At 42.0% G+C, this 25,679-nt stretch overlaps 1 protein-coding gene across 6 annotated transcripts in view; it reads right to left on the reverse strand.

The window, feature by feature from the left end:
* The window catches only part of scaf11 (SR-related CTD-associated factor 11), a 63,529-nt gene extending 38,231 nt beyond the window's left edge, over positions 1 to 25,298 (reverse strand). For 3 of the 6 annotated variants that reach the window (XM_069904139.1, XM_069904138.1, XM_069904134.1), the window contains exons 1-2: positions 25,104 to 25,298; positions 11,918 to 12,002 (exon numbers count right to left, since the gene is read on the reverse strand). In XM_069904139.1, the coding sequence (XP_069760240.1) occupies positions 11,918 to 11,975 (58 nt within the window). In that variant the 5' untranslated portion in view covers positions 11,976 to 12,002; positions 25,104 to 25,298. Of the gene's footprint in view, positions 1 to 4,221; positions 4,447 to 6,818; positions 6,976 to 11,917; positions 12,005 to 25,103 lie in introns of those variants that run through there. The other 3 variants (XM_069904135.1, XM_069904137.1, XM_069904140.1) reach the window with 3 other exon arrangements.
* Positions 25,299 to 25,679: the final 381 nt, after the last annotated feature.

Here is a 25,679-nt window from a genome sequence, read left to right on the forward strand (position 1 = left end):
AAGCAGATGAGAAGGTATAAGTTGCCCAGTGCCTAAATTCAAGTACACATTATGGAGGATATACAACAGATTCCATGGAATGTAGACATTAGAGACAGGATAAGATATTTATGAATCACAAAAAATTGGAATCTGGCAGCTGCTTGGATCTGGCTTGAAATCTTTTTTGGAAAAAATCTCAGTTTGATCATTTTAAATTTACCAAAGCAGCTACCAACATGTCATGGAAACAACCGGGTCTGATTAAGCAGAGGTATCCTTGAAAACTAATTGTCCTCCAATAATTTTGAATGCAGCAACCTCAATGGATTCAGGAAGTTAAATGTGCTTGGCCAACCTCTAACTTCCAATGAAGCCTCTATATGAAGAGGACTGGGGTGTGCATAGGGAACATTTACTTTCAAAAGCACACTTGACATAGTCCCTCACACAAGCTACATTCCTTAAAGCAGGAAGGTTCTTACCCGTAAAGAAACAGAAATTGTAAGAAGAATAAATGTGCTTAATAGAGTTATGGGAGGTTAAGTGGGAATATAAAATTGTATTAGAAACTTAATCTGGACTGATCAAATTCACTGACAAGAAACTAGATGGGGCAGTTGAGCAGGGTGGAGGCAGATAATGCAGACTAGCATTTTAAATGGACAAGGGCAAAGTGCAGTCTATTATACATAGGAGAGAAAAAATACAATGAAGTGGTGCAAATGAGCAGAACAAAAATAGCCCAAACATTGCAGATGATATTGGAGACATTATGCTCCAAGTGTGTTCTGTGCAGAAAATACTTTGATGGCATTTTCTGCTGTTTATGCTCATAATAATCACTCATCCAAGAGAATAATTTGAGAGCTTCAGCAGAGAATCAAATTGCTTGAGGAAAGACTGGAGAAAGTTATACTTGACAACCTTGAAAGACAATAAGAGTAGAATCTGACGAGAGTACAAAAAATAAAATTCAGAACATGTATCAAATTAAACTATTAGGTAGGAAACTCAAAAGTTTAAACCAGAAGCCAGCAAATTTAGAATACTGGAACAGGGTCCGGCAAATCCAAATAAAGAGTATGATTTTTATTTTAGAGGGGACAAATTTGGAAAGAAAACCACAAAGTTTTAAAGAATGTCAGAATAAAATGACATTCCTCATCTATTTCCATTTTGTGATTGATCTACCAGTCAAAAATCTGAGTACTTCCAGTACCATGCCATTGAAAGTACGTTTTTGTAGAAAATAAATGATCACCTCGAGACTCAGCATTAAAAATAAATCTACATCTTTTGAGAGTTATTAAATTTGCTCGAGAAACAATCACAACCAGAATCAGACGAGTGACTTAAGGAAATTAATGAGGCTGTTGAGAAACCTTTCTTCAGAAAATTTAACATCAGCTCTACAAGTCCCTTACACTGTCAGACCCAATAACGGCACTTTAGCAGCTATAATGATGGTCCAAACGAAAAGGCATTTTGTTCAACCCTGGAAAATATGACTTCAAAAAAAGTCTGGCCATTATTCAGGCAGTAATAAGAGAAAAAATGATCAAAGCTGCTGGATCAGCAAAAAAAATTCTTAACTAAAATTCTATAAGAAAGGGTAGCTCAGCCTACATGAATAGTCCAATGCGTATAAACTTAAAATGTCGACTGAAGCAGCTATACAAGCTAGTCAATTTCAGACAACCAGAAGCCATCTGCCTTTTTTTTTAAATTCCTTACTATCCAAAACTCCTCCAAAATACACTGATTAACAATGATAATATGAATCATCATCGGAGCTTTAACACAAGTTTGATGCAGCTTTGTCATGTCATCAAACTAAATAGATCCACGGGAGACAGAGATATTCACACAGTTAAGCTTCCCTGCAAATTTTCCCAACCCAGGAAGAGTCACGTCATGTTAATAATAATAATAATAATAAGCTTTTTATTGTCATTGTACATACAACGAGATTTATGACAGCAGTACAAGGTTACAGCATGATGCTGAACCAAGCCATGAAAGATCTCAACAATGAAGACGCTGTTTACATCCGGTACTGCACGGATGGCAGTCTCTTCAATCTGAGGCGCCTGCAAGCTCACACCAAGACACAAGAGAAACTTGTCCGTGAACTACTCTTTGCAGACGATGCCGCTTTAGTTGCCCATTCAGAGCCAGCTCTTCAGCGCTTGACGTCCTGTTTTGCGGAAACAGCCAAAATGTTTGGCCTGGAAGTCAGCCTGAAGAAAACTGAGGTCCTCCATCAGCCAGCTCCCCACCATGACTACCAGCCCCCCCACATCTCCATCGAGCACACAAAACTCAAAACGGTCAACCAGTTTACCTATCTCGGCTGCACCATTTCATCAGATGCAAGGATCGACAACGAGATAGACAACAGACTCGCCAAGGCAAATAGCGCCTTTGGAAGACTACACAAAAGAGCCTGGAAAAACAACCAACTGAAAAACCTCACAAAGATAAGCGTATACAGAGCCGTTGTCATACCCACACTCCTGTTCGGCTCCGAATCATGGGTCCTCTACCGGCATCACCTACGGCTCCTAGAACGCTTCCACCAGCGTTGTCTCCGCTCCATCCTCAACATTCATTGGAGCGCTTTCATCCCTAACGTCGAAGTACTCGAGATGGCAGAGGTCGACAGCATCGAGTCCACGCTGCTGAAGATCCAGCTGTGCTGGGTGGGTCACGTCTCCAGAATGGAGGACCATCGCCTTCCCAAGATCGTGTTATATGGCGAGCTCTCCACTGGCCACCGTGACAGAGGTGCACCAAAGAAAAGGTACAAGGACTGACTAAAGAAATCTCTTGGTGCCTGCCACATTGACCACCGCCAGTGGGCTGATATTGCCTCAAACCGTGCATCTTGGCGCGTCACAGTTTGGCGGGCAGCAACCTCCTTTGAAGAAGACTGCAGAGACCACCTCACTGACAAAAGGCAAAGGAGGAAAAACCCAACACCCAACCCCAACCCACCAATTTTCCCCTGCAACCGCTGCAACCGTGTCTGCCTGTCCCGCATCGGACTTGTCAGCCACAAACGAGCCTGCAGCTGACGTGGACTTTTACCCCCTCCATAAATCTTCGTCCGCGAAGCCAAGCCAAAGAAGAAGAAAGAAGACAAGGTTACCAAGGCAGCGACGCAACCACAGGCAGCACCACAGAAGTTAAAATTAAAAAAAATTATTTACAGTGCCGTATATGTCCTTTATGTGAATGGAGCGGGGGGGGTGGGGGGGGGGGGTGTGTCGGCTGTATGTATAATAGATATGGAGGACAGAGAGGGGAATTTGTGGATATGTGTGTTCAGTGTAGTGACAGCCAGGGGGAAAAAGCTGTTCTCAGTCTGTTTGTTCTTGTCTTGATTGACCTGTAGCGTCTGCCAGAGGGTAGTAGGTCAAACAGATGCAGGGCAGGGTGGGTGGGATCCTTTATTATTGCTTGTGCTCTACGGAGGCAACGAGAGGTGCTGAGATCCTTAAGTAAAATGAGGAAAGGCTTTCTCCTATGCAATCATCCCTCAATCAGTCGCAGAACTCTCAAATGGATATATCCCAAGAACCCTCCTCCCCCCCTCGCACCCAACCCAACAAATCATCACAGAAGCCAGCCTTCAGTTAATTCAATTCATTCCACCTGATTTCAAGAATTGCCTGAGACCTCTTGATGCAATAGAGAACAGACAAACAACCACTTTGTTACATTACTGGAGAACATTACCCCAGCAGGGGTGGCCCAATTTGTTTGCTTGTGGGCCACATACTATAAGGAGTCACAATATTAAGCCCAGCTGTTTTCCCACCAACATTGGCTCCTTTAACAGGCTGCTTAAAGCCTGTGCAGAGCTGACTGCAGTCGGACTGGGTGGTTGGACCTTGCGTGGGAGCGCTGAGACTTTGCTTCCCATGGATCTGCACCACCGGCAGTGCTGCCATGGTATTTTTTCTAATGACCCACTTAAAAAGGACAATAGGCTGCAGTTGGCCCAGGGGTCGTAGTTTTGCCACCCTTTATGTAGAATATTAATCTAGCTAGTAGATGTCCAGACTTCATTACCATCTTGCCAAACACAGACCAGAGTTAAGTTCCAGAAATGAGGTGAGAAAAACTCCCCATGATGTCAATGCACAAATTTACTACTTCTGGCATCAAGAAGCTCTGGTAAAACAGTAGTCAACAGGTATCATGGAGAATACACTCCAATGGTTGGGGTCGTACCTTGCACAAAGAAGGATGACTGTGACGTTGCAGGTGAATCAATCATCCCAGCCCCAGGAGTTCCTCAAGGTAGTATCCTAGGCCCAACCATCTTCAGCTGTTTCATCAATGACCTTTTCTTCCATCATAAGGTTAGTACGCAAGTTCGCTGATGATTGCATAATGTTCAATTCCATTTGCAACTCCTCAGCATATGAAGCAGTCCACGTCTGCATACAGCAATACCTAGTCAACATTCAGACATGCACTGGTAAGTGGCAAATAATGTTTGTGCCACCCAAATGCAGACAATGACCATCTTCAACAAGAGTGTCTAATTACCCAGCCTTGATATTCAATGGTAGCACTATAACTGAATCCTCTGCTGTTAAAATTCTGATGGGTTGGGGGGGGAGGGTGGGGGTCACCAGTGACCAGAAACATAAATAGTGTGGCTACAAGAATGGATCAGACTCGTTATTCCGGACATCCCAAAACTTGTCTGCCAGGAATGCAATGGAATAAACAGGGTTCTGGACAAAGTTTTAAACTAACTTGGGGGTGGGGAGAATTAATAAGCGAAGTGTGACAGGCTTACACTGTGTTTACTTTTGGAAAGCTAGATTTAATAAAAAGTAAACAAAGCTCAATGACATTATTTGAAAACACAAAGCATTTTCATAAGATAGCTATTATGGACATGGTTGGAATGGTGACCAGGACTGGGTGATCAATCTTCCAGGTTATGCAATGTTCTAAAAGGAAAAAAAGATGTGAGCTAATGTTGTTAATCAATAAAGTTATCAGCTTCAAATCTGGCACTGTCTGTAATTAGTTTGTACATTCTTCCCATGTCTGCATTGGTTTCCTCCAGGTGCTCAGGTTTCCTCCCACCCGTAAAAAACGTATGGGGGGGTGGGGTTGGAGGTTTATTGGGTGTAATTGGGCAGCAAGGGTCTATTACTATGCAGTATACCTAAGATTTAAAAAAAACCCAAGAAACATAGGATTTGAGAAACTCATGGTGCCAAACGTGGACAAATCGTTGGGACCCAATGCCTTATACCCTCAAGTTTTGAACAAAATGGCTGTAGAGGTGGTTGAAATTTTTAAAATTCGTTAAATTAAAAAAAGGATGCCAGAAGAATGGTAAATACCCATCGTTGAGAAAGGATGGAAAATAGAAGGTGAGTATTATAGGTCAGTGAATTTAACATCCAGTCAATAAACAAACAGGAAAGCTGAATACAATCAACATTTGGCAAATTTGCTCCAATTCTTTGAGAATATGATTCCTGATTCTCTTTGTGTGAATTTTGTGTAAAATTTTTGAAGCCTCTCTGATTCATATGTTCTGGGAAGCCCAAATTTAGAGAGATTTTAGAAAGAGATTTTTCAACAATTTTCAAGATTAACTTGGAACCCTGTCCATTAATTGCTCTGCTTGGCTTTTCTTACGACTCAGATGAACCTCTTTCGGCGAGCTATTTTATTGAAATGGAAAGGAGATTTATCCTACTCACATATACAGTGGCTCTTTGATTAAATGTCCTATTTAAAATCAGATTCAATATTAAAGATAGAAAGTTTCAATTTATGAAATTGTGGGACCCATTCTTAGAATTTTTTTCTAATTGGAAGAATTAGTAATTATTAAACGTTCTGGTAATTCTTTGTCTGTTTTCCAGGGGTCACCAGTAATTACACACACACATCATTATTGATTCCCCCCCCCCCCACCTTCTTCATTATATAAAAAAGGTAACCTTGATTAGAAGGAGGAGAAAGATTCAATTAGTTTAGTCCATTAGTTTTCTCTTTTTTTTAATCTTCACTATTTTAATAGTCTAATAAACAGCTGGCTGCATACATTATGTTTATTACTAGATTGAATTATGAGCAACTATTTATGTAGTTAATGCAAATTTTCTCCTATATTTACTGCTTCATATGCTGAGGAGTTGCAAATTGATTCATTGTGTAAATGTAATTTGTTAGGTAAATGTTATTTGTTATAACTCAATAGAAATATTTTAAAAAGAAAGAGAATATGAAAGGTAGAATTGATGGAGGGGAACCTTTTGATGCAGTGTTTTTATTTCCATAAGGAATTTGACAAGGTATTAACACAAGAGGCTGGTGCATACATTAAGAGCCCAGGATATGGAAGGAAGTGTCTGAGCATGGATTAAAAACGAGCAGTTATTTTGAAAACAAGAATATAAAAAGAAACAGAAAATTCTGGAAATACTAAGCAGGTCAGGCCACATCCGTGAGCAAAGAAGCAGAGTTAACGTTTCAAATTAGAGCCCCTTTGTCTAAATTGGGAAAGAGATAAATGAAGCGTGTTAAACTTCAGGTAGGGGGCATGTCTCTTATAGATTGAAACTGGGGTGACCAAGGGGGAAAAGCTGGAGGCAAGGTTATCAGGTCAATGAGTGAATGGGAGCAGTTCAAGAGTGAAAACCTAGACAAAAGGTAAAAGCTGATAAATGTAGAGCAGGAAGGCATAATTAACAGGTCAAGCTGGGCATGTCCTCTATTTCCAGAGAGGGAAAAAATGAAAGAAACAAACAACATTACAGTGGGTGCTAATACAGACAGAGAAATGAAGTTACCTGAATTTGTAGAATTCAATATTGAGTCCAGAATGCTGCAACTTGCCCAGCTTGCATTGGGCCTCACTGTAATTGCTTCAGACCAATATGTCAGAGCACGAGTAGGATGGAGAATTAAAGTAGCAGACAACGGGGACCTCAGGGCTGCCCATGCGGACTGAACACAGAATAGCAAAGCGGAAGGACATAACTGGTAGAGTAGCAGTAAACAATTTATTTCAATCAATTCAGGACAGTACAGTCTTGATCAAGAACTACACAGATTAATATAAAAAAATTCCAGGGATTTGTCAAGGTGAAAAATCTAATTTGGTTAACATTTTTGAAAAGGGAATAAAATGGGCTGGTGAGTGCAGTGTATTTGATACAGTCCTGCATGGTTTTCCGTGCCTAGGGAAAGTGGCAAACTGGACCCAAAGTTGGCTCAGTGATGGGAAACAAAGGATGATGATGTATGAGTGGCAGTTAACAAGAGATTGATAGATTTTTAGATATGATAGAAATCATAAAATATGGGGATAGTACAGAAAAGTGAAGCTGAGTTCAAAGATCAGCTAAAATCTTATTGAATGATGGTGCAGACACCAAGGGAAGAATGGTCAATTACTATTTTACCCATATTGCTCCAAAGGCCTCAGTGCTTAACTTCTTGCTTTTTGTCTCTGTACAAGCTTAACGATTCACGCAAAAATATAGGGGATGTAGAAAAAGAAATTTGCAGATGATAATAAAGACGATGCTGATGGTCTCATCAGTTAGGAAGAAAAGTAAAGGACTTTAATTCAGAGACACATGAAGCAATGTATCCATGCAAGTGCAACAAATTTAAGGGAATACACATTAGGAGGATGACGAGAAATTTGGAGAATCGAAAGGGACTTTGGATGGTTATGTCCCCAAGTTCTTCAAGGTAGTAGGATAAGTAGATAAAATGGTTAAAACAGGATGTAGGATGCTTTTCTGTTAGCTGAGTATAATACAGAGCAGGACAGTTAGGCTAGAATATATCCAATGCTTCTTAGGCCACAGTTTAATTACTGTGTCCAATTTCGTCATCAGAGTGGAAGATTTGATTGTATTGGAAAAGCACAGAAATCATTTATGTTGCCGTGATGAAAAAAAAGGGCGGCATGGTTAGCGCCATGTTGTTACAGTGCCAGCGATTAGGACCAGGGTTTGAATCCCCCACTGTTTGTACATTCTCCTCGCTTCTACGTGGGATTCCTCCAGGTGCACCGGTTTCCTCCCACCAGGGGTTGTAGATCAATTGGGTGGCATGGGCTTGTGCGCTGAAAAGGCCTGTTACTGTGCTGTATGTCTAAACTTACATTTAAGACATAACATCAGGATTGAAGGGCGCCCATTTGAGTCCGGTGAACCTCTGGAATTTGCTGCCACGGGCAGCTATGGAGGTCAAGTTGTTGAGTATATTTAAGCCACAGATCAAATAGTTATCTGAATAGTCAGGGTATCAAAGGTTATGGGGAGAAGGCAGGGGAGTGGAGCTGAGTGGAGGAATGGATCAGCTCATGATGGAATGGTGAAGCAGACTCAACAGGCCATATGGCCTACCTGGTCATTGTCTTGTGGCTCCCCCAACACTCTCCCTCTTATGCCCTCCTCCCATATCCATCAATGACCTTGTGCCTGTGGACCTGTGCTCCTCCCCTCCCATTTTATTCAGGCATCTGCCTATATATTGATCATACCTTGATGAAAGGCTCAGGATGATCATGTCGGTCATTTATCGATCTTTACTCTATAAAGTATATTGTGTGGCCTGCTGAGTTTCACCAGCATTGTGTTTTCACTTGTGACTACAGACCCATTCAAAATGTTGTTTATGCCATTTAGAAATTCTGTACCCTCTAACTTTCACACTGTCTCGATCTCAGTAAGTATTTGATTAATTAAAATCCTACACTATTACCACCCATGTGTTTCTGCATCTGTCTGAAATATGCCTGTAAACTTGATCTTCAATTTCCCTCAAACTATTTGGAGTCTGAGAGTACTCTCTCAATTATGTAATTCTCCCTTTTTTGTTCTTATATTGCTATGGTTGGGTAGAAGTACTTTAATTACTGGACCAATCTCCAAAGGCCTGAACTAGTGATCTCAAGTTCAAATTCCAGCATGGCAACCAGGGAATTAAAATTTAGGCACCTTAGCAGATCTGGAATAAAAAAATTGATATCAAAATTGACAGCTGTGAAACTATTTGATTGCCATAAAAACTTATCTGGTTCACTAATATCCTCCAGGGAACATTCTATCTAAAATAAGATGAAGGATGTATGAAAAAGGTCAACTCCTCTTGCTTCTTTTTTTACACCAGGTCAATTAAGGACAGACAATAGAAGCAAATATTGCAAGTGGCACCCTCAGCCTGTACACAAACATGTGAATGATCCTGCAAATATATCACCTTTATTCACAATTGTAATTCATTCTTCAACCAACAATGCCACCACTTGCAATTTTTTTTAATCTCTCTGATTTGTCTGAAAACCCAATGAACACAAAAGCTTAGGAGCCATCCTGCCCAATTTGTTTCATTAAAAGCCACATTATTTTAATTCCACACATCAACCAGCACCAAACAAAAACGCCAATGGCTCAAAAAATGTTTTTAAGTAAGAGAGCAAGGTGACAAAGGATGGGCATCACACACATCCCAAGAAATGAAACACATTTCCATTATGAAAAAGATGTCACCAGAAATATACAGATATGGGGTTTCCCCGCACACAGCTGCTGAGTTCCAGGAAATTACTGTCATTCCCGTTCTGATATTTCACCTCCTCGACCCCTAGTAAATTTCCCAGAATCCCTGCAGGTTATTTTTGACGCTTACGATTCACATCACACTTGACGTAGCAGCAGTGTTGCTGTATGACCCACATATGTCAGACGTTGAGGTCAATGTTGCCGCCGTGGTGTTGCGGTGGCCTCCTTAATTACCGCACTTCGGGTATTCTGTCTGAACGCACAGACAGAAACAGATATTTGGAGTTTGTGAACAGCTACTCCCGGAAGGTAGGGAGAGACTTGAGAACAGAGAAAAAAAAAATCACACAAGTTCAATGTAAAAAAAAAACATGAGATACACTAGAAATCTGAAAATATGGACTGCTCAGGGATTGGGTTGGCCAAGATTTTCAGGCAGTATTTTTAAAATTAAAATTTAAGGAAGGAATAAAGAAGAGATGAATAAATTTTGATAGTTTATTCATTAGCAAATACAGCATGTTTCATTTATCAAAACGAGCAGTTTTAAAGAAACATTAAAATGCTGCCGTGCATCTGTGGTGCTTTCATGCACACGCACACAAAAGCCCGCTAAATATAAAAAGTTTTAGAGTTTTTGACAAGTCCGGATTCTTGAGTGGTCCAGATTTCTGGCATCGGATGTTTGAACTTCTATTGTACAGTACATCTGTGTATTTGATAAAGCATTTCCTTCCCACCCAGATGATCACAATCTGAAATGTGCAGGCTGGGAAGTTGGTGGAGGCAGGTACTCTTAGATCACATAAGAAGCATCTGGATAGGAAACTGAATTACTAAGGAATTGAAGGCTGGTACAGAATATGTACTTAGGAGATAGCATAAATATGGTGGAAGAAATAGTTTTTAACAATTTTGTATGAATCTATGACTCCACAATGGCTCAGAACCAATTAAAAAAAATATTAGTGTTAACAACATGCCTTCAAAACAGGTCATTAATAGAAACACACTGAAAATTCTGTTGTAAATCTTGTAAGCATTAAGAACATTTTTAAAGATTCTTGTCCTTAAGGAAATATTTGCTTCCAACAAAAAGTATATTTGACCAAGACAAAGCCTTTCCTCAAGTGACTCCACTGTCAAATCAATTATTTACAAGTCTACCACACCAAAAGGTCATGATGAAATGGTTTCTATAATGAGAGCAGAATTGTGACCATTCATTTTAATGGATAGGAAGCCAAATTACTGTCTGCATCTTACTGGTACAAGATGGCACTGGGAAGTGGCAACATGATGCCAGCAGCACAGTCGAGAAGCCTATACTTACTTAAAAAGTAGTTGTTTGGCTTCAGCAAGTAAGAATTCCAATGCATATGTACATTGTACTCAAGTTTATTACTTAATGCTACAAACTTGTTCATTCACACCTTGCTAACATGAGGCAACCAAGATTCAAGATTCCTTTATTGTCATGTAATAAAAACTATGCAACATTACACAGAATTTGCTTTCTTATGCCATAAGGCAGACAGATTCGCCATTGGCAAAAATTTCCTGAGGCACCACTTACAGTCGGAGAAAGAGAAGCAAAAGAGATTCCCTTCAGTCATCGAGTGCCTGAGGATTCGCCTCCAGCGCTACTGCAGAGTCCAGTCCAGACCATCAGCAAGCAGCACAAGCTCCAGATCCCAACCACTGACATAAACAGGAAGCCTTCAGCACCCTCTTGCATCCTGGTTCCAATACTCAGTACTCCTTCAGCCAGTCTCTCACCTGGTGTGAATCCCTGGGGGGGGGTAAGGGTCTCCCCGATTTCTGGTACCGTGTGCAAGTCCTCTGCTGCTCCGGAGTCTGCAACCCTCATGGCTGCTGCCAATCATAGGCACTGACATGTAGAGCGCAGACCCAGCAGTCGCAAAATTGTTAAATAAAACCACTCTCACTCCATTTACAAGCCGTTTAAGCCATTTACAGAACAGAAGACAGTCAGATTGGGCAGTTGGACTCCGCAGGGGCACTGTGTCTCCTGCAGGTCCTCACCAGCGCTTTCATTATAGCAGCAGTGCTGACACTTTGTTTCTCTGATCAACCAATTTTCTACTTGAGTCCTTTATTACCTGTATACCAAGACACAAGCACTGACATAGCTGGGGAGTGTAGCAGCAAGGTAGGAAGATGAAACCAAATTTCAACACACATTTTACTGCAATTTCAAATGCACAGCGTGTGGCCAAGGTCAAATTTCTATTCCTTAAAAATCACTAAAGAACTGCAAGCTTAGTATGAGACAAAAGCTGCTGCTTTCTTACAATCACGTTTACATAACTGATCCACATTACGTTAGAAATAAAGTATAAATTTACCTTCAAAATCTTCGTTATCTGAAAATGATGTGGGCTCTGTTAATTTCCTGCCTCCCATCTTCTACATTTAATTGAGAGAACAAAACTGCAAATAAAGCAAAATTTATCATGGATCAAAATAATATGCATGTGATGGCTAAGCATTCACAATGTAATAGCTTCTAGTTAGAGGCAAAGAGAAAACACCTGGACATTCTTGAATTTACAATATACCTGTATTGAAAATTTTAGGTCCCAATCAAGGACAAAGCCCATCAGACAGTTTATATGTCCAAGAAAGGTGAAAGCATAGATGTAGAATTCCTGATCATCTTATAACTAAAGGATGCCAAACAAAGACAAAGTAAAGAAAAGTAAAATTAATAAGTAAAAGTTGCTGTCATAATGTAGTGAGCTGTGTAATCTCTCTTCATGCACATTGGATGTCTGTCTCCCAAAAGGGCCGCCTTCTTTCCTCAAATTTTTTACAAATTACTTGAAATCTATGCCCCTCCCCCTGGTTTTTACTCCCTTTGCTTTCTTCTTTTCTCCAAGCCCCTCATAATTATATACATCTCAAACAAGTGTACCTCAGCCTCCTTTTCCAAAGAAAATACCCCTTGCTTATTCAATTTTTTTCCCCCCTCAGCTGAACTCTTCCAGTCCTTTCAACAAGCTCATAAATATGGGCAATCTCTGCAGTGCAATCATGTCTTGCCTGTGATATGGCAAGCAGAACCGGAAGATGCTAGGTATTAACTTTGAGATAGTCAAATGGATTCAACAGTGGTTGGAAGGGAGATGCCAGAGAATTGTAGTGGACAATTGTTTGTCAGGATGGAGGCCAGTAACAAGTGGTGTGCCTCAGGGTTCTGCATTGGGTCCCTTGCTCTTTGTCATTTACATTAATGATCTGGATGATGGGGTGGTAAATTGGATTAGTAAATATGGAGATGATACTAAAATAGGTGGAATTGTGGATAATGAAGGAGATTTTCGAAGATTGTAAAAGGATTTGGACCACTTAGAAGAGTGGGCTGAGAGAGGGCGGATGGAGTTTAATGCTGAGAAGTGTAAAGTGCTTCATTTTGGGAGGAATAAAACAGGACTTGCGTAATAAATGGGAGGGCATTTATTAGGAATAACGGTTCATCGTTTCCTGAAGATAGAATCTCGTGTGGACAGGGTGGTGAAGCCAGCTTTTAGTATGCTGGCCTTTATAAATCAAAGCACAGAATACAGGAGTTGGGAAGTGATATTGAGACTGTTCAAGGCATTGGTGAGGCCAAATTTGGAATACTGTGTGCAGTTCTGGTCACCGAATTATAGGAAGGATATCAACAAGGTAGAGAGAGTGCAAAGAAGATTTATGAAAATGTTACCTGGGTTTCCGAATCTAGATTACAAAGCAAGATTGAGCAGATTAGGTCTTTATTCCTTGGAGTGTAGAAGGTTGAGGGGGATTTGATAGAGGTATTTAAAATTATGAGGGGGATAGATAGAGTTGATGTAGATAGGCTTTTTCCCTTGAGGGTAGGAAAGATTGAAACAAGAGGTCGAGTTAAGAGGCAAAAGTTTAGAAGTAACATGAGGGGGAACGTCTTCACTCAAGAGAGTGGTGGCTGTATGGAATGAGCTTCTGGGAGAATTATTGGCGGCAGGGTCCTTTTTGTCATTTAAGGAAAAATTGGATAGGTATATGGATGGGAGGGGAATGAAAGGTTATGGGCAAGGTGCAGGTAGGTGGGACTAGAGGAGTATACTTGGTTCAGTGTGGACTAGAAGGGCCGAGATGGCCTGTTTCCGTGCTGAAATTGTTATAAGCTGAATCTTTTAAGTTTGCTTATTTATCCCAGGCAGCATTTCACACATTCTCATCAATTACAAATACTTTGTGGTTCTCAACCTTTTTCTTTCCACTCACATACCACTCACATACCACTTTAAGTCATCCCTATGCCATAGATGCTCTGTGATTAGTAAGGGACTGCTTAAGGTGCTATGTGGGTGGAAAGAAAAAGTTTGAAAACCACTGTTTTAATCATACCTAATTGTCTTGTTAAGTGCACGGTTTCATAACTCCAAAGGAAATGGGCCAATGACAATTTTTCTCAAGCAAAGTATTTCAGTAACAATTCAGTCTAGAGCAATGGTTCTTAACCTTCCCTTCCCACTCACATACCACCTTAAGCAATCCCTTACTAATCACAGAGCACCGATGGAATACGGATTATTTAAAGTGGTATGTGAGTGGAAAGCAAAAGGTTGAGAACCACTGGTCTAATGGTATTACAAATGGTTTCCGATGTACTCCATCAATATTTGAAATGAGGGATTACTTTGTTCCTGCCCCCACTCATAGCACAGTTTTACAACATGCAAACATGTGTAACCAGCTGACAGAAAGCTGATCAAGTATCCTGTCACTCAAAGACAAAGACCCCTGAGAAAAGACTAATCTAATTAAATAGGACAAATGAACAACTAATGTAATTTCATGATATCAACTGGTAAAGCATAATTTGCTGGATATTTTCTGTGGCACACAAATCAAAACGGCATGTTCATTAGAATCTTCTGTTAAGATAGGTTGATATACCAAAGAACATGGTCAATGCACAAAAATGCTGGAGGAATTTAAGCGTCCATGGGAAAGTAATAGGCAGTCGATATTTCAGGCCTCTGCGCTTCAACGGGAATACCAAAAAAAATTAAGAAGTACCTAAGTAAGAAGTTGTTTGGGGTGGGGGGGGGGGGGGTAGAAATATGGTCAGACTTTCAGTACACACTGAGAAGGATGCTTGATGAGTCAGTATCAGGCTTGAAAGCCACATTAGGACAATCAAATTTAAGCTATTAAAATAGCTGCTCATCCATATTCATATTCCCTATGCTGCCCTCTCCCCAAAGTTCCCTAATTCATGAATGTCCGTCTTTTTGTTCTGAATAGTCTAATCAAACCTCAACTTGACCTTTTTTGCTGTACAGACACCAACTCATTAGCTGTGCATTTCATGAACATTAATTCAATTATCCAGCATTTACTACACAGTGGGGAAGACATCAAGTACAAATACTGTACTGTGGTGCCAAAGTATTTTCCCAAGGATCTAAAATGAATCATCTAGGAAGAGGAGGTTGCTCTTAATCAAATGAAGCTGGAACATCTTCAAAAACTCTTTGCTACACTGGAAAATAAATGAATAAACTGAGCTTGATATGGACGCAAAAAAAGGGACCTCTTTCAGCTTGAGCAATTGAGGTGGCAAAAGGAATAAAAGCTATGAACACATCAGCCACCAAAATTGATTACTACTTTTAAGGCTTTTGGAGGTATTCTTGCACGTTAAACAAGGTGCAGCCTTTACAATTATTTGTAAACTTGCAAGTCCTAATGTGAAGAGCACGTGCCACATGATACTAATTGTCATGCATTGCAACAACATGTTTCACCTAAAAGAAAGTCTTCACATTTCTGCTAACCCTTTTAAGTCTTGTTCATCAGCCATGCAGTAAAAGTCACTAGAAAAGCCCCAACCATCAACATTAAAAACTAGATCAAACTCAGATTCACACCACCATCTTCCAAATATCAATGACACTAAATGACTTTAGCCTTCACCAAATTTGACCTCCAATGCTAATTTTACCACTTAGAAATACCAGTTTGAAACAGGAAGAAGACCCTGTGGCACTCTATCTCAGGAGACAAAGTTTCCACTGACATAACTTGTGTAGACTAGTGAAGTGCTTTAATTACTGGACCAACATCCAAAGGCCTGAACTATTGATCTTTAAAGACAAATTCAAATTCCAGCATGGCAACTGGGGAATTAAAATTTAGGCACCTAGAATAAAAAAATTGATATCAAAATCGACAGCTGTGAAACTATTTGATTGCCGTAAAAACTTAACTGGTTCACTAATGTCCTCCAGGGAACATTCTATCTAAAATAAGATGAAGGATGCATGAAAAAGTTCTTCTTGCTTCTTTTACACACGGTCAATTAAGGACAGACAATAGAAGCAAATATTGCAAGTGGCACCCTCAGTCTGTACACAAACATGTGAATGATCCTGCAAATATATCACCTTTATTCACAACTGTAAAGCATTCTTCAACCAACAATGCCACCACTTGCAATTTTTTTAAAATCTCTCTGATTTGTCTGAAAACCCAATGAACACAAAAGCTCAGGAGCCATCCTGCCCAATTTGTTTCATTAAAAGCCACATTCTTTTAATTCCACACATCAACCAGCACCAGAACAAAAACGTCAATGGCTCAAAAAATGTTTTTAAGTACGAGAGCAAGGTGACAAAGTTTGGGCATCACACACATCCCAAGAAATGAAACATTTTCATTATGAAAAAGATGTCACCAGAAATATTGATATAGGTTTGCTTCCCCCCAAACAGCCGCTGTGTTCCAGGAAATTATTTTCATTTTACCGGAACGCATGCTGTGTAAAAAGGTCGGAACAGGAACGAGGATGTAATTTCCGTTCTGATATTTTACCTCCTCAACCCCTAGTAAATTTCCAAGAATCCCTGCAGACATTCCGTGAACAACAAGCTAGTTCTGACGCTTATGATCCACGTAACACTCGATGTAGCAGCAGTGGCCACTGTACATCCCACACACGTCAGACGTTGCAAGTTCTGCCTCCTAATTACCGCACTTGCGGTATTTTGTCTGAACGTGTGGACAGATACAGATATTTCAAGTTTGTGAACAGCCACTCCCGGAAGGTAGGGAGATCCTTCAGAACAGAAATAAAATCATATAAGTTCTATGGAAGTTCCACCACCAAAGACCACACAATGCTCGGTTTCTCTAATCATCATTAACTCTGGCTCCCCACTGACAATTAATCAATCCACAAGTTGACAAATTCTCTACATGCCGGCGGTGTATAAGACAACTTGGTAGAAGGTGGGCCCTCAGAATTTCCACCTAAAATGTAGGTTTTTGAGCTATACTTGCTGTTTTAGACTACCCCAAGTCTGGCACTTACTGCTGGTGAGTGAAGTGATGCCTGCTAGGAACATTTAAAATAATAATTCACAATGTTTTAAAAGCAAATTACCCATTAAAAGATTCAAATTTTACCAGTATATTTTAAAATCAACCACTATCAGTTCCTTTAACTGGCAGTTTAAAGCTTATACAGAGGTGACAACAGTAGGACTGGGTGAATGAACCCCAGGGAGGAGCAGTGAGACCTTAGTGATAAGGTTCGTATTTTAGACGGCATGGGGGAGCACTGACACTTCAGTGTTAAGGTTTGGATTTTATACTTAACATACAAGATGATCCCTAGTTTTTTGGAGGGGGGGGGGGAAACATTTTAAATGTTTTTATAAGATGGCATATATGGTATTTACCTCCCTGTTAACCAATGCTCAATATCCTCAACCCTGTTCTCTCATCCAATACAGTCACTTTCACCCTCAGTCTCCAGATCAGTTATTGATTAAGTCACCAGGTTGTTTATAATTTTCAATCTCTGAAATAATTATCATTCAATCCCAAATCAATAATTTCTTTCAGTCTTCAGGTACTCTATGACTCTCAGTTACCAAGCTGATTATACCAGCATTGAATGGCTGCATGGCAAAGTACCTATTACCTCATAGCTCCAAGAACCCAGTCATGACCCTCAGATGCTGCCCGTGTGACATTTGTCTGTGGTCATAACTGTGAATGTTCTCTACATTCCTCAGTTTTGTACCATAAACAAAAGATGTGCAGCAAGGTTAGTTGGGCTAAAGTACGTTAGTGAATCACCTTTAGATGCAGATAAGTACCAAAAGAGTAAAAAGAGGGGATGGTGAAAGAAAGGGGAGGGGGGGGGGGGAAAGATGACTGATGGAACTTATCAGATGGGCAGAATGGTCTAACAGTAATCTAGAGTGCAATGTTGAAGAGACAATGGTAGAATAGGGTTGAGCAGATATGGCTGAAAATATACTAGCTGGCAGGATGCAGAGAAGCAGAATCACAAAGATATGCTTCTCTGAAACATTACTTGAGCCATCTCTAAACTGACTCCGTTTGAAGTGGGACCCAATGATTGTAATTAATGGGACAGTAACACCAATAATGGTGAAAGTGGAGCTGTTTCATTGGTATGGATGTGCTGGCATAAGTAAATTAGCAAATAACAAGGGTTATAGATATTAAAATAAACAATGTAGGGAGATATTTAGGCAAGGAGAATATTTTAAAAATTAGAGAAAGGATATGGATGGAGAAATGAGCAATGATAGCCCAAATGCTTCAGATACAGAGAATACAAACAGAAGATCTTACCTATAATTACAGTCAGAGCAGCAGGGAAAAATAATAAAAAGATTAAATGCCATATATAGATACAAGAGCTGGAATCTGCAATAAAAAGAAACTGCTTGAAGAACTCAGCAGGTCAGGGAGCATTGGTAGAGATGGTCAGCATTTACGCTGAGACTCCACATGAGGACTGAGTGCAGGGAGGAGATAGACAGTATAAAGAGATGAACACAATACCATTACAGCAACCAGGGTTCGAATCCCGCACTGTCTGTAAGGAGTTTGAATGTTCTGCTCGTGTCTGTGTATAGGTTTCCTCCAGATTGTTCCCACATTCCAAAGTAAGTTAATTGGTCAAACGGGTGACATGGGCTTGTGGGGTGGATGGGCCTGTAACTCTACTTAATTTTTTTTTATCAATATCCAAATATAGATTGGGAAAACAAAGTACACAGTGATAGTTTGGGGGACAAATTCATGAGTGAAATTCAAGATGATTTTCTAGATCTTTCTATTGAATGGAACTTGTAATAATCTTGTAGTGAAGTGGGCTTAAGGGAAGAGTGATCAGAATGTGATAATCATTTATATTACAGATAAAAGTGATTAGCTCAATTTAAAATTTAGATGGCCCAATGAGTGTGGTGGTTAGCACAAGGCTGCTGCAGTGCCAGTGATCAGGACCGGGGTTTTAATCCGGCACTGTGTGTCATGAGTTTGTACAGGTACACAATCCTTTATCTGGAACCCTTGGGGGACAGTGTGTTCTGAATTTCGAATTTCTCTGGATTTCGGAAAGCCAAGATTTAAGTCCACCTGAATTGTGCTGCTGTATCCACCCCCACCACCTTACGCTGTCGGTCTCCACTCCCCTCCCCTCCCCTCACCCACCCAACTCATGCTGCCAGTTTCCCCCACCCCTTCATCGCCCGCCCGACTTGTGCTGCTGGTCTGCCCATCTAGCCCGCCCGACTCGCGCTGCCGGTCTCTTTCCCCACTTGCCAGATTTTGGAGCTTTCCGGATTTTAGATGTCCGGATAAAGGATTGTGTACCTGTACATTCTCCCCATGGGCTTCAACCAATCCTTCAAAACACCACGGTCATAGGTTAATTGGGAAGCACGGGTTTGTGGGCTGGAAGGGCCTGTTACCTTGCTGTATGTCTAAATTAAAATTAAATTGAAAACTAAAACTGTTGCCTCAAATCTAAACAAAGTAAATAAAAACGACTTTCCCCTAACCCTTCCACTCCCCCTTCTAGCCCTGATGAGAAGTCCTAGGTTCAGATGGCACAGTTAGCACAATACTGTTACAGCGACAGCGATCTGGACTGGGGTTCGAATCCCGCACTGTCTGTAAGGAGTTTGTATGTTCTCTCCGTGTCTGCGTGGGTTTACCTCGGGGGATCTGGTTTCCTCCCGCAATTTGAAATGTACTGGTGGTTGTATGTTAATTGTGTGTAATTGGGCCGCACAGGTCAAAGTGCTTGTTCTTGATTAAACAACCTCCAAGAACAGTGTCCAGGTAACTTTTTGACTCTTTGATGTAAAAGCTCAACAGGAAATGGAGCACCAATGTGAATAAAATTAGATCAGGGGAAAAGCCTTACAACATTGCTCAAAAGAGCAGTGGACCAGAGGATTGAAAACATTATCAAAATTCAGCAAAAGGAAAGTAAAAGTAGATGACAAAATTAATCTGGTGAGGAACACATGAAAACTTCTTTGATGAATATAATGCAAAGGTTAACCAAAAGTTGTGATTTAGAAACAAGATGAAGAGGAATTGATTTCCCCAGACAATGGTAAATTTTTGGAATTTGCTGCCCATTGAAGTGACCTCAGTAAATATATTGAAGACAGGATGGATCAATTTCTACATAGTTGGGTAATTAAAGGATATGGGCGAAAGTAGGTGGAGAAGAGCCTATTGTCAGATCAGCCATGAATGGCAGAGCAGCCTTGACAGCCCTACTGCTGCTCCTGTTTATCAAGTTCTTGTGTTCTACACCAAGTAGAAATTATATTGGGGAATAAGTAAATTTTGTGAGGGATGGAAGTGTCCCTGAAGTGGTAGGAAAAAAAATAACTTGAGGGGGGGTTAAAAGAAAATATAATTAGTGAAAAAAATAGAATTTGAGAGCATAGTGGGACTGAGAAAACCACAGGATGGCTTCCCAAGTTTCCAAAGAGGTATCTGTGAATGTTGTGACAATGTCAACTGGCCAATTTGCACTGATTCTAGAACAATTCCCATAGGATGGAAGGTGTCAAATGCAATTCCACATATTAAGAAATTATGGAGACAACAGAGAACTACAAAGCAGTTGGCTTGATATTTTCTTTTTCTTTCTTTGGCTTGGCTTCGCGGACGAAGATTTATGGAGGGGGTAAAAAAAGTCCACGTCAGCTGCAGGCTCGTTTGTGGCTGACAAGTCCGATGCGGGACAGGCAGACACGATTGCAGCGGTTGCAAGGGAAAATTGGTTGGTTGGGGTTGGGTGTTGGGTTTTTCCTCCTTTGCCTTTTGTCAGTGAGGTGGGCTCTGCGGTCTTCTTCAAAGGAGGTTGCTGCCCGCCAAACTTGATATTAATAGTGGGGAAAATGTCAATTATCTTACAAAGCACACACGGACAATACATTTATAAAATACTGAGATAAGACTGAGTCAAAAGAGACTTTCGAAATGGAGATCACACTTGGCAGAGTTAGTTAAGGGTGAATCAATGAAGGTTGACTTTCAGAAACCCTTCAATAATGTGCCACAAAAGAGATGATATAAAATTAAAGTACAATGTGATTAGACAATAATAGATTGACAAACATTGAGAATTGGTTAAGATTTAGAAAACAACTGGAATAGATTATTTTCGAATATGGATATAGAGTGGGGTGCAGCAGGTATTAGAATAGGGGAGGGTGGTGGCATGGCCATGTCAAGGACTTAAGACGTGTTTTGATTGAGATCTCTGTGAAGAGTATCACAAAGATGGTTAAAATCTTAAAATTAAGAATTTTCTCACCTGAAAATGGACAAAGCAAGTACCAAGAGGCCAAGGCAGCAGAAAACAAAAGCCAAGCAAATTTCTACTCAGCCAGGAACATTGAAAGCCCGAAAGGGAGCGGTGTAAGAGTGGCCTCAGGACCGGCAGACCCCAGCGCAGCTGGGGAGTCGGGACAAGAACTAAATATTATCCTGGAGAAGGCTTCACTGGACCTTCAGACCCAGCGATCAGCAACCATGACCAGTTCTGGTAAGACTTTTGAGTTACTGGGAACAGGAGACAATTCCGGGAGCAGAGTATGAATACTCTGAGCAAAATAAAGGCCCGCCCAAGATTGACCATTTTCAAGATTTTAGTCCTACTTAGATTAAGTAAAGGAAGGAATTTGACACTGTAAAAAAAAACCAAGTGCATTCTAAAAACCTGAAATACTCAAATGATATACCCTGAGAACCTGAGGGTCAAAGTAACAGAAAGTAATCGGTGGTTTTTCAAGAGTGAGAATGAGGTGGAAGACTTCTTTCGAGGTTTATGAAAAGAATAAGGATGCCAAAGAAGACTGTGGAGAATGTTTACAATGGGACTAAGTAAAATTATATTTTTAAACAGTCTTGCATTTATTGTTGAAAAGGAAATTTTAATGAAATTTTCTCGGAGAGCTCAGTAAAGAGCAAAAACTTAGGAAAAGTAGTAACAGGGTGGAATCTCTGGTCTAAGGGGGAAGAATGGCACCTGGAAAGAAGTATCAAATAAAGATGGCGCTAAAGGGAGGGCTTTTCTTCCTTGAAAGATTCCGCAGACTTATTGGGAAGAGTTTTAGGATACACACACACACACCCTGATGTGGAGAGTTTATGGTGTATTTTTATGGAAAAAAACCCCCAAAAATAAAATATTCTTTTTAAAAAAGGGGTGGGCAACCTTTTAACTTTTAATTTAGACGAACAGGGTGGTAACAGGCCATTTCAGCCCAAGAGCACATACCAGAGGCATAGGTTAAGTGGGCAGCATGGATTTGTTGGCTGAAATGGTCTGTTACCATTGCTGTATGTTTAAATTAAAAGATTGCCCACCCCTGTATTAGAACCATAGAACATTACAGAACCCTTCTGTTCTGTGTCAAACTATTTTTTCTGCCTCGTCCCACAGATCTGCAACCCTGTCCATAGCCTTCCATACTCCTCTCCATGTATTGTTCAAAAAAATACCAGAACCCCAGGGTATAATATATCCAAGTTTGCTCAAGAGAATATAAACAGATTAAATTACTAATTGAAGACCTGGTGAGACTGAAAATTTGAAAAATAAATTAATCTAATTCTGTAGAACAAATAGAACTTTTACTTTTAAAACCATAAAAGGTTGAAGAGTATCTTCAGAGAGACTCAAGTTTCCTGCCATAAAGTTAAAATGCAGGTCTGGCAGGAGTTAGGAATAAAAATGGTGTTCTGACTTCATTGCACAGAGAATAGACTTACTACTGTTATATAATAAAGATAGACTTTGATTTGCAACCTCAATATGTTGTCCAGGAGTGGCATTCTAATCATTACACCTGTGATTGAGGTTTGCCAGATGAATTCCTGTGATGGGTGAGATGAGCTAACAACCATTATTCTGAAACTGAGGGTCAATTTTTTTTACTCAGTCTCGAACAGATTATTTCTCCTCACCTTCCATCTCTATTATTTTCTCCACTATTGTTTATTACATGGAAAAATAAAACAAAATATCCAGCAGTTTCCCCATTCAGATCACAGTCACTCTTAGTTTCCCAAACTCTCAGGAGTGAAACACAAAAGTCTGCAAACGCTGTGATTGTAAGTCGCGTTTATTATCCCTCATACCACGCTCACACGGTAAAGGCGAGATACTGTTTCTCCAGGACCGTACTCACAAGAATATAAATTAGAAGTTCAACACATTTAAATATTAAGACGTACATTATCCACATATGTTCTGGGAACTCAGAAACCTAATTGAGCGGGGGGGGGGGGGGCGATGAAACACATAAAAACACTGGAGGAACCGGCAGGACTCACATAAGGGGTAAAGGTTTAAAACCTTGGTAAATCCCAAAACGTCTTTCCCTCCCATGGACACTGATTCCTCTTGGGTGCAGGCTAGAACCCTTCAGGCCCTTGAAAAAAAATCCTTGGAGGATTTCAGCCTCATTGAGTGAAACATGTGCCCCCCCACCCTGTAATCCCTGATATGAAACCAGTGCCCCCCACCCCCACCCTGTAATCCCTGACATTAAACCAGTGCCCCACCCTGTAATCCCTGATATTAAACCAGTGCCCCCACCCTGTAATCCCTGATATTAAACCAGTGCCCCCACCCTGTAATCCCTGCTATTAAACCAGTGCCCCCACCCTGTAATCCCTGATATTAAACCAGTGCCCCCACCCTGTAATCCCTGATATTAAACCAGTGCCCCCCACCCTGTAATCCCTGATATTAAACCAGTGCCCCCACCCTGTAATCCCTGATATTAAACCAGTGCCCCCACTCTGTAATTCCTGATATTAAACTAGTGACCCACCCTGTAATCCCTGCTATTAAACCAGTGCCCCCACACTGTAATCCCTGCTATTAAACCAGTGTCCCCACCCTGTAATCCCTGATATTAAACCAGTGCCCCCACCCTGTAATCCCTGATATTAAACCAGTGTCCCCACCCTGTAATCCCTGATATTAAACCAGTGCCCCCACCCTGTAATCCCTGATATTAAACCAGTGTCCCCACTCTGTAATCCCTGATATTAAACCAGTGCCCTCCCACCATGTAATCCCTGCTATTAAACCAGTGCCCCCCACCCCCACACTGTAATCCCTGCTATTAAACCAGTGCCCCCCACCCTGTAATCCCTGATATTAAACCAGTGCCCCCACCCTGTAATCCCTGATTTTAAACCAGTGCCCCCCACCCTGTAATCCCTGATATTAAACCAGTGCCCCCACCCTGTAATCCCTGATATTAAACCAGTGTCCCCACTCTGTAATCCCTGATATTAAACCAGTGCCCTCCCACCATGTAATCCCTGCTATTAAACCAGTGCCCCCCACCCCCACCCTGTAATCCCTGCTATTAAACCAGTGCCCCCCACCCTGTAATCCCTGATATTAAACCAGTGCCCCCACCCTGTAATCCCTGATTTTAAACCAGTGCCCCCCACCCTGTAATCCCTGATTTTAAACCAGTGCCCCCACCCTGTAATCCCTGCTATTAAACCAGTGTCCCCACTCTGTAATCCCTGATATTAAACCAGTGCCCCCACCCTGTAATCCCTGATTTTAAACCAGTGCCCCCCACCCTGTAATCCCTGATTTTAAACCAGTGCCCCCACCCTGTAATCCCTGCTATTAAACCAGTGCCCCCACCCTGTAATCCCTGATATTAAACCAGTGCCCCCACCCTGTAATCCCTGATTTTAAACCAGTGCCCCCCACCCTGTAATCCCTGATTTTAAACCAGTGCCCCCCCACCCTGTAATCCCTGCTATTAAACCAGTGCCCCCCACCCTGTAATCCCTGATTTTAAACCAGTGCCCCCCCACCCTGTAATCCCTGATATTAAACCAGTGCCCCCCCACCCCCACCCTGTAATCCCGCTGGAGGTGGGACCCAGACTCACTCACACTCAGCTCCCCCCTGGACGCCGATTATTACTGGGGAGGGGAAGGGGAAGGGGTTATATTTCCTTCCACATCCCCTCCCCAGGCCGGGCCCTCGGCCTCCCGCTGGAGCTGCCTCTGGCAGCCTGGCTCTGCCCCCCCTCCCTCAGCCCCGGCCCGGCCCGGCCTGGCCCTGCCCCCCCCCCCTCCTCCCGGAGCCAGGACCGGGCCGAGGAGGCCGCAGGCCCTGAGACCAACCGCTCACGCACTTGGGAGAGGCTCCCTCACACCCACCTCAGTCCAGGCCGCGCTCTCTCCGCTTCGCCGCAGCGCCCGGCCTCATGTGATCATGGTCGGCCGGAGATGGGAGCCCCCCCCTCCCCCTCCGCCCTCTTTTTTTCCGCCGACCCTCCCCTCTTCAAAGCGCCTTGGAAACCGCTCTCACTGCGGAAGCGCCGGCCGGGCCCGAGCCTCACGTCCACATGTCGCTGAGGGGAGGAGAGGAAGCGCCGCGGCCGCTGGGTGGCGCTGCCCCCCCCCCTCTCCACCGTGGGCGTGCAGTACCCGGGCCGGTCGCCCGGGCGGCGCTGCCGTCATCCTGCGGGCCTGCAAGTCCCGCACCCACCGCCCGGCGGCGCTGCCGGCTCCCTGCTGGCCTGCACTCCCCGGCCGCTCGCTGGGCGGCGCTGCCGACACTCCGCTGCTCTGAAGTTCCCGGCCGGCCGCACGGTGGCGCTTCGAGCAGCCTGGTTCAAGTGAGGCAAAGGGATTCCAGGGCTTGCTGGGGCAAGGTTTGATTGACAGCGAGTGATTCCTCCATACATTGCAGAAGGAAATTGGGCAAGATTGCGACAAAGCCACTCAAGATTC

Source organism: Narcine bancroftii, chromosome 11 (genome assembly GCF_036971445.1).
Source record: "Narcine bancroftii isolate sNarBan1 chromosome 11, sNarBan1.hap1, whole genome shotgun sequence".
NCBI classification, from domain to species: domain Eukaryota; kingdom Metazoa; phylum Chordata; class Chondrichthyes; order Torpediniformes; family Narcinidae; genus Narcine; species Narcine bancroftii.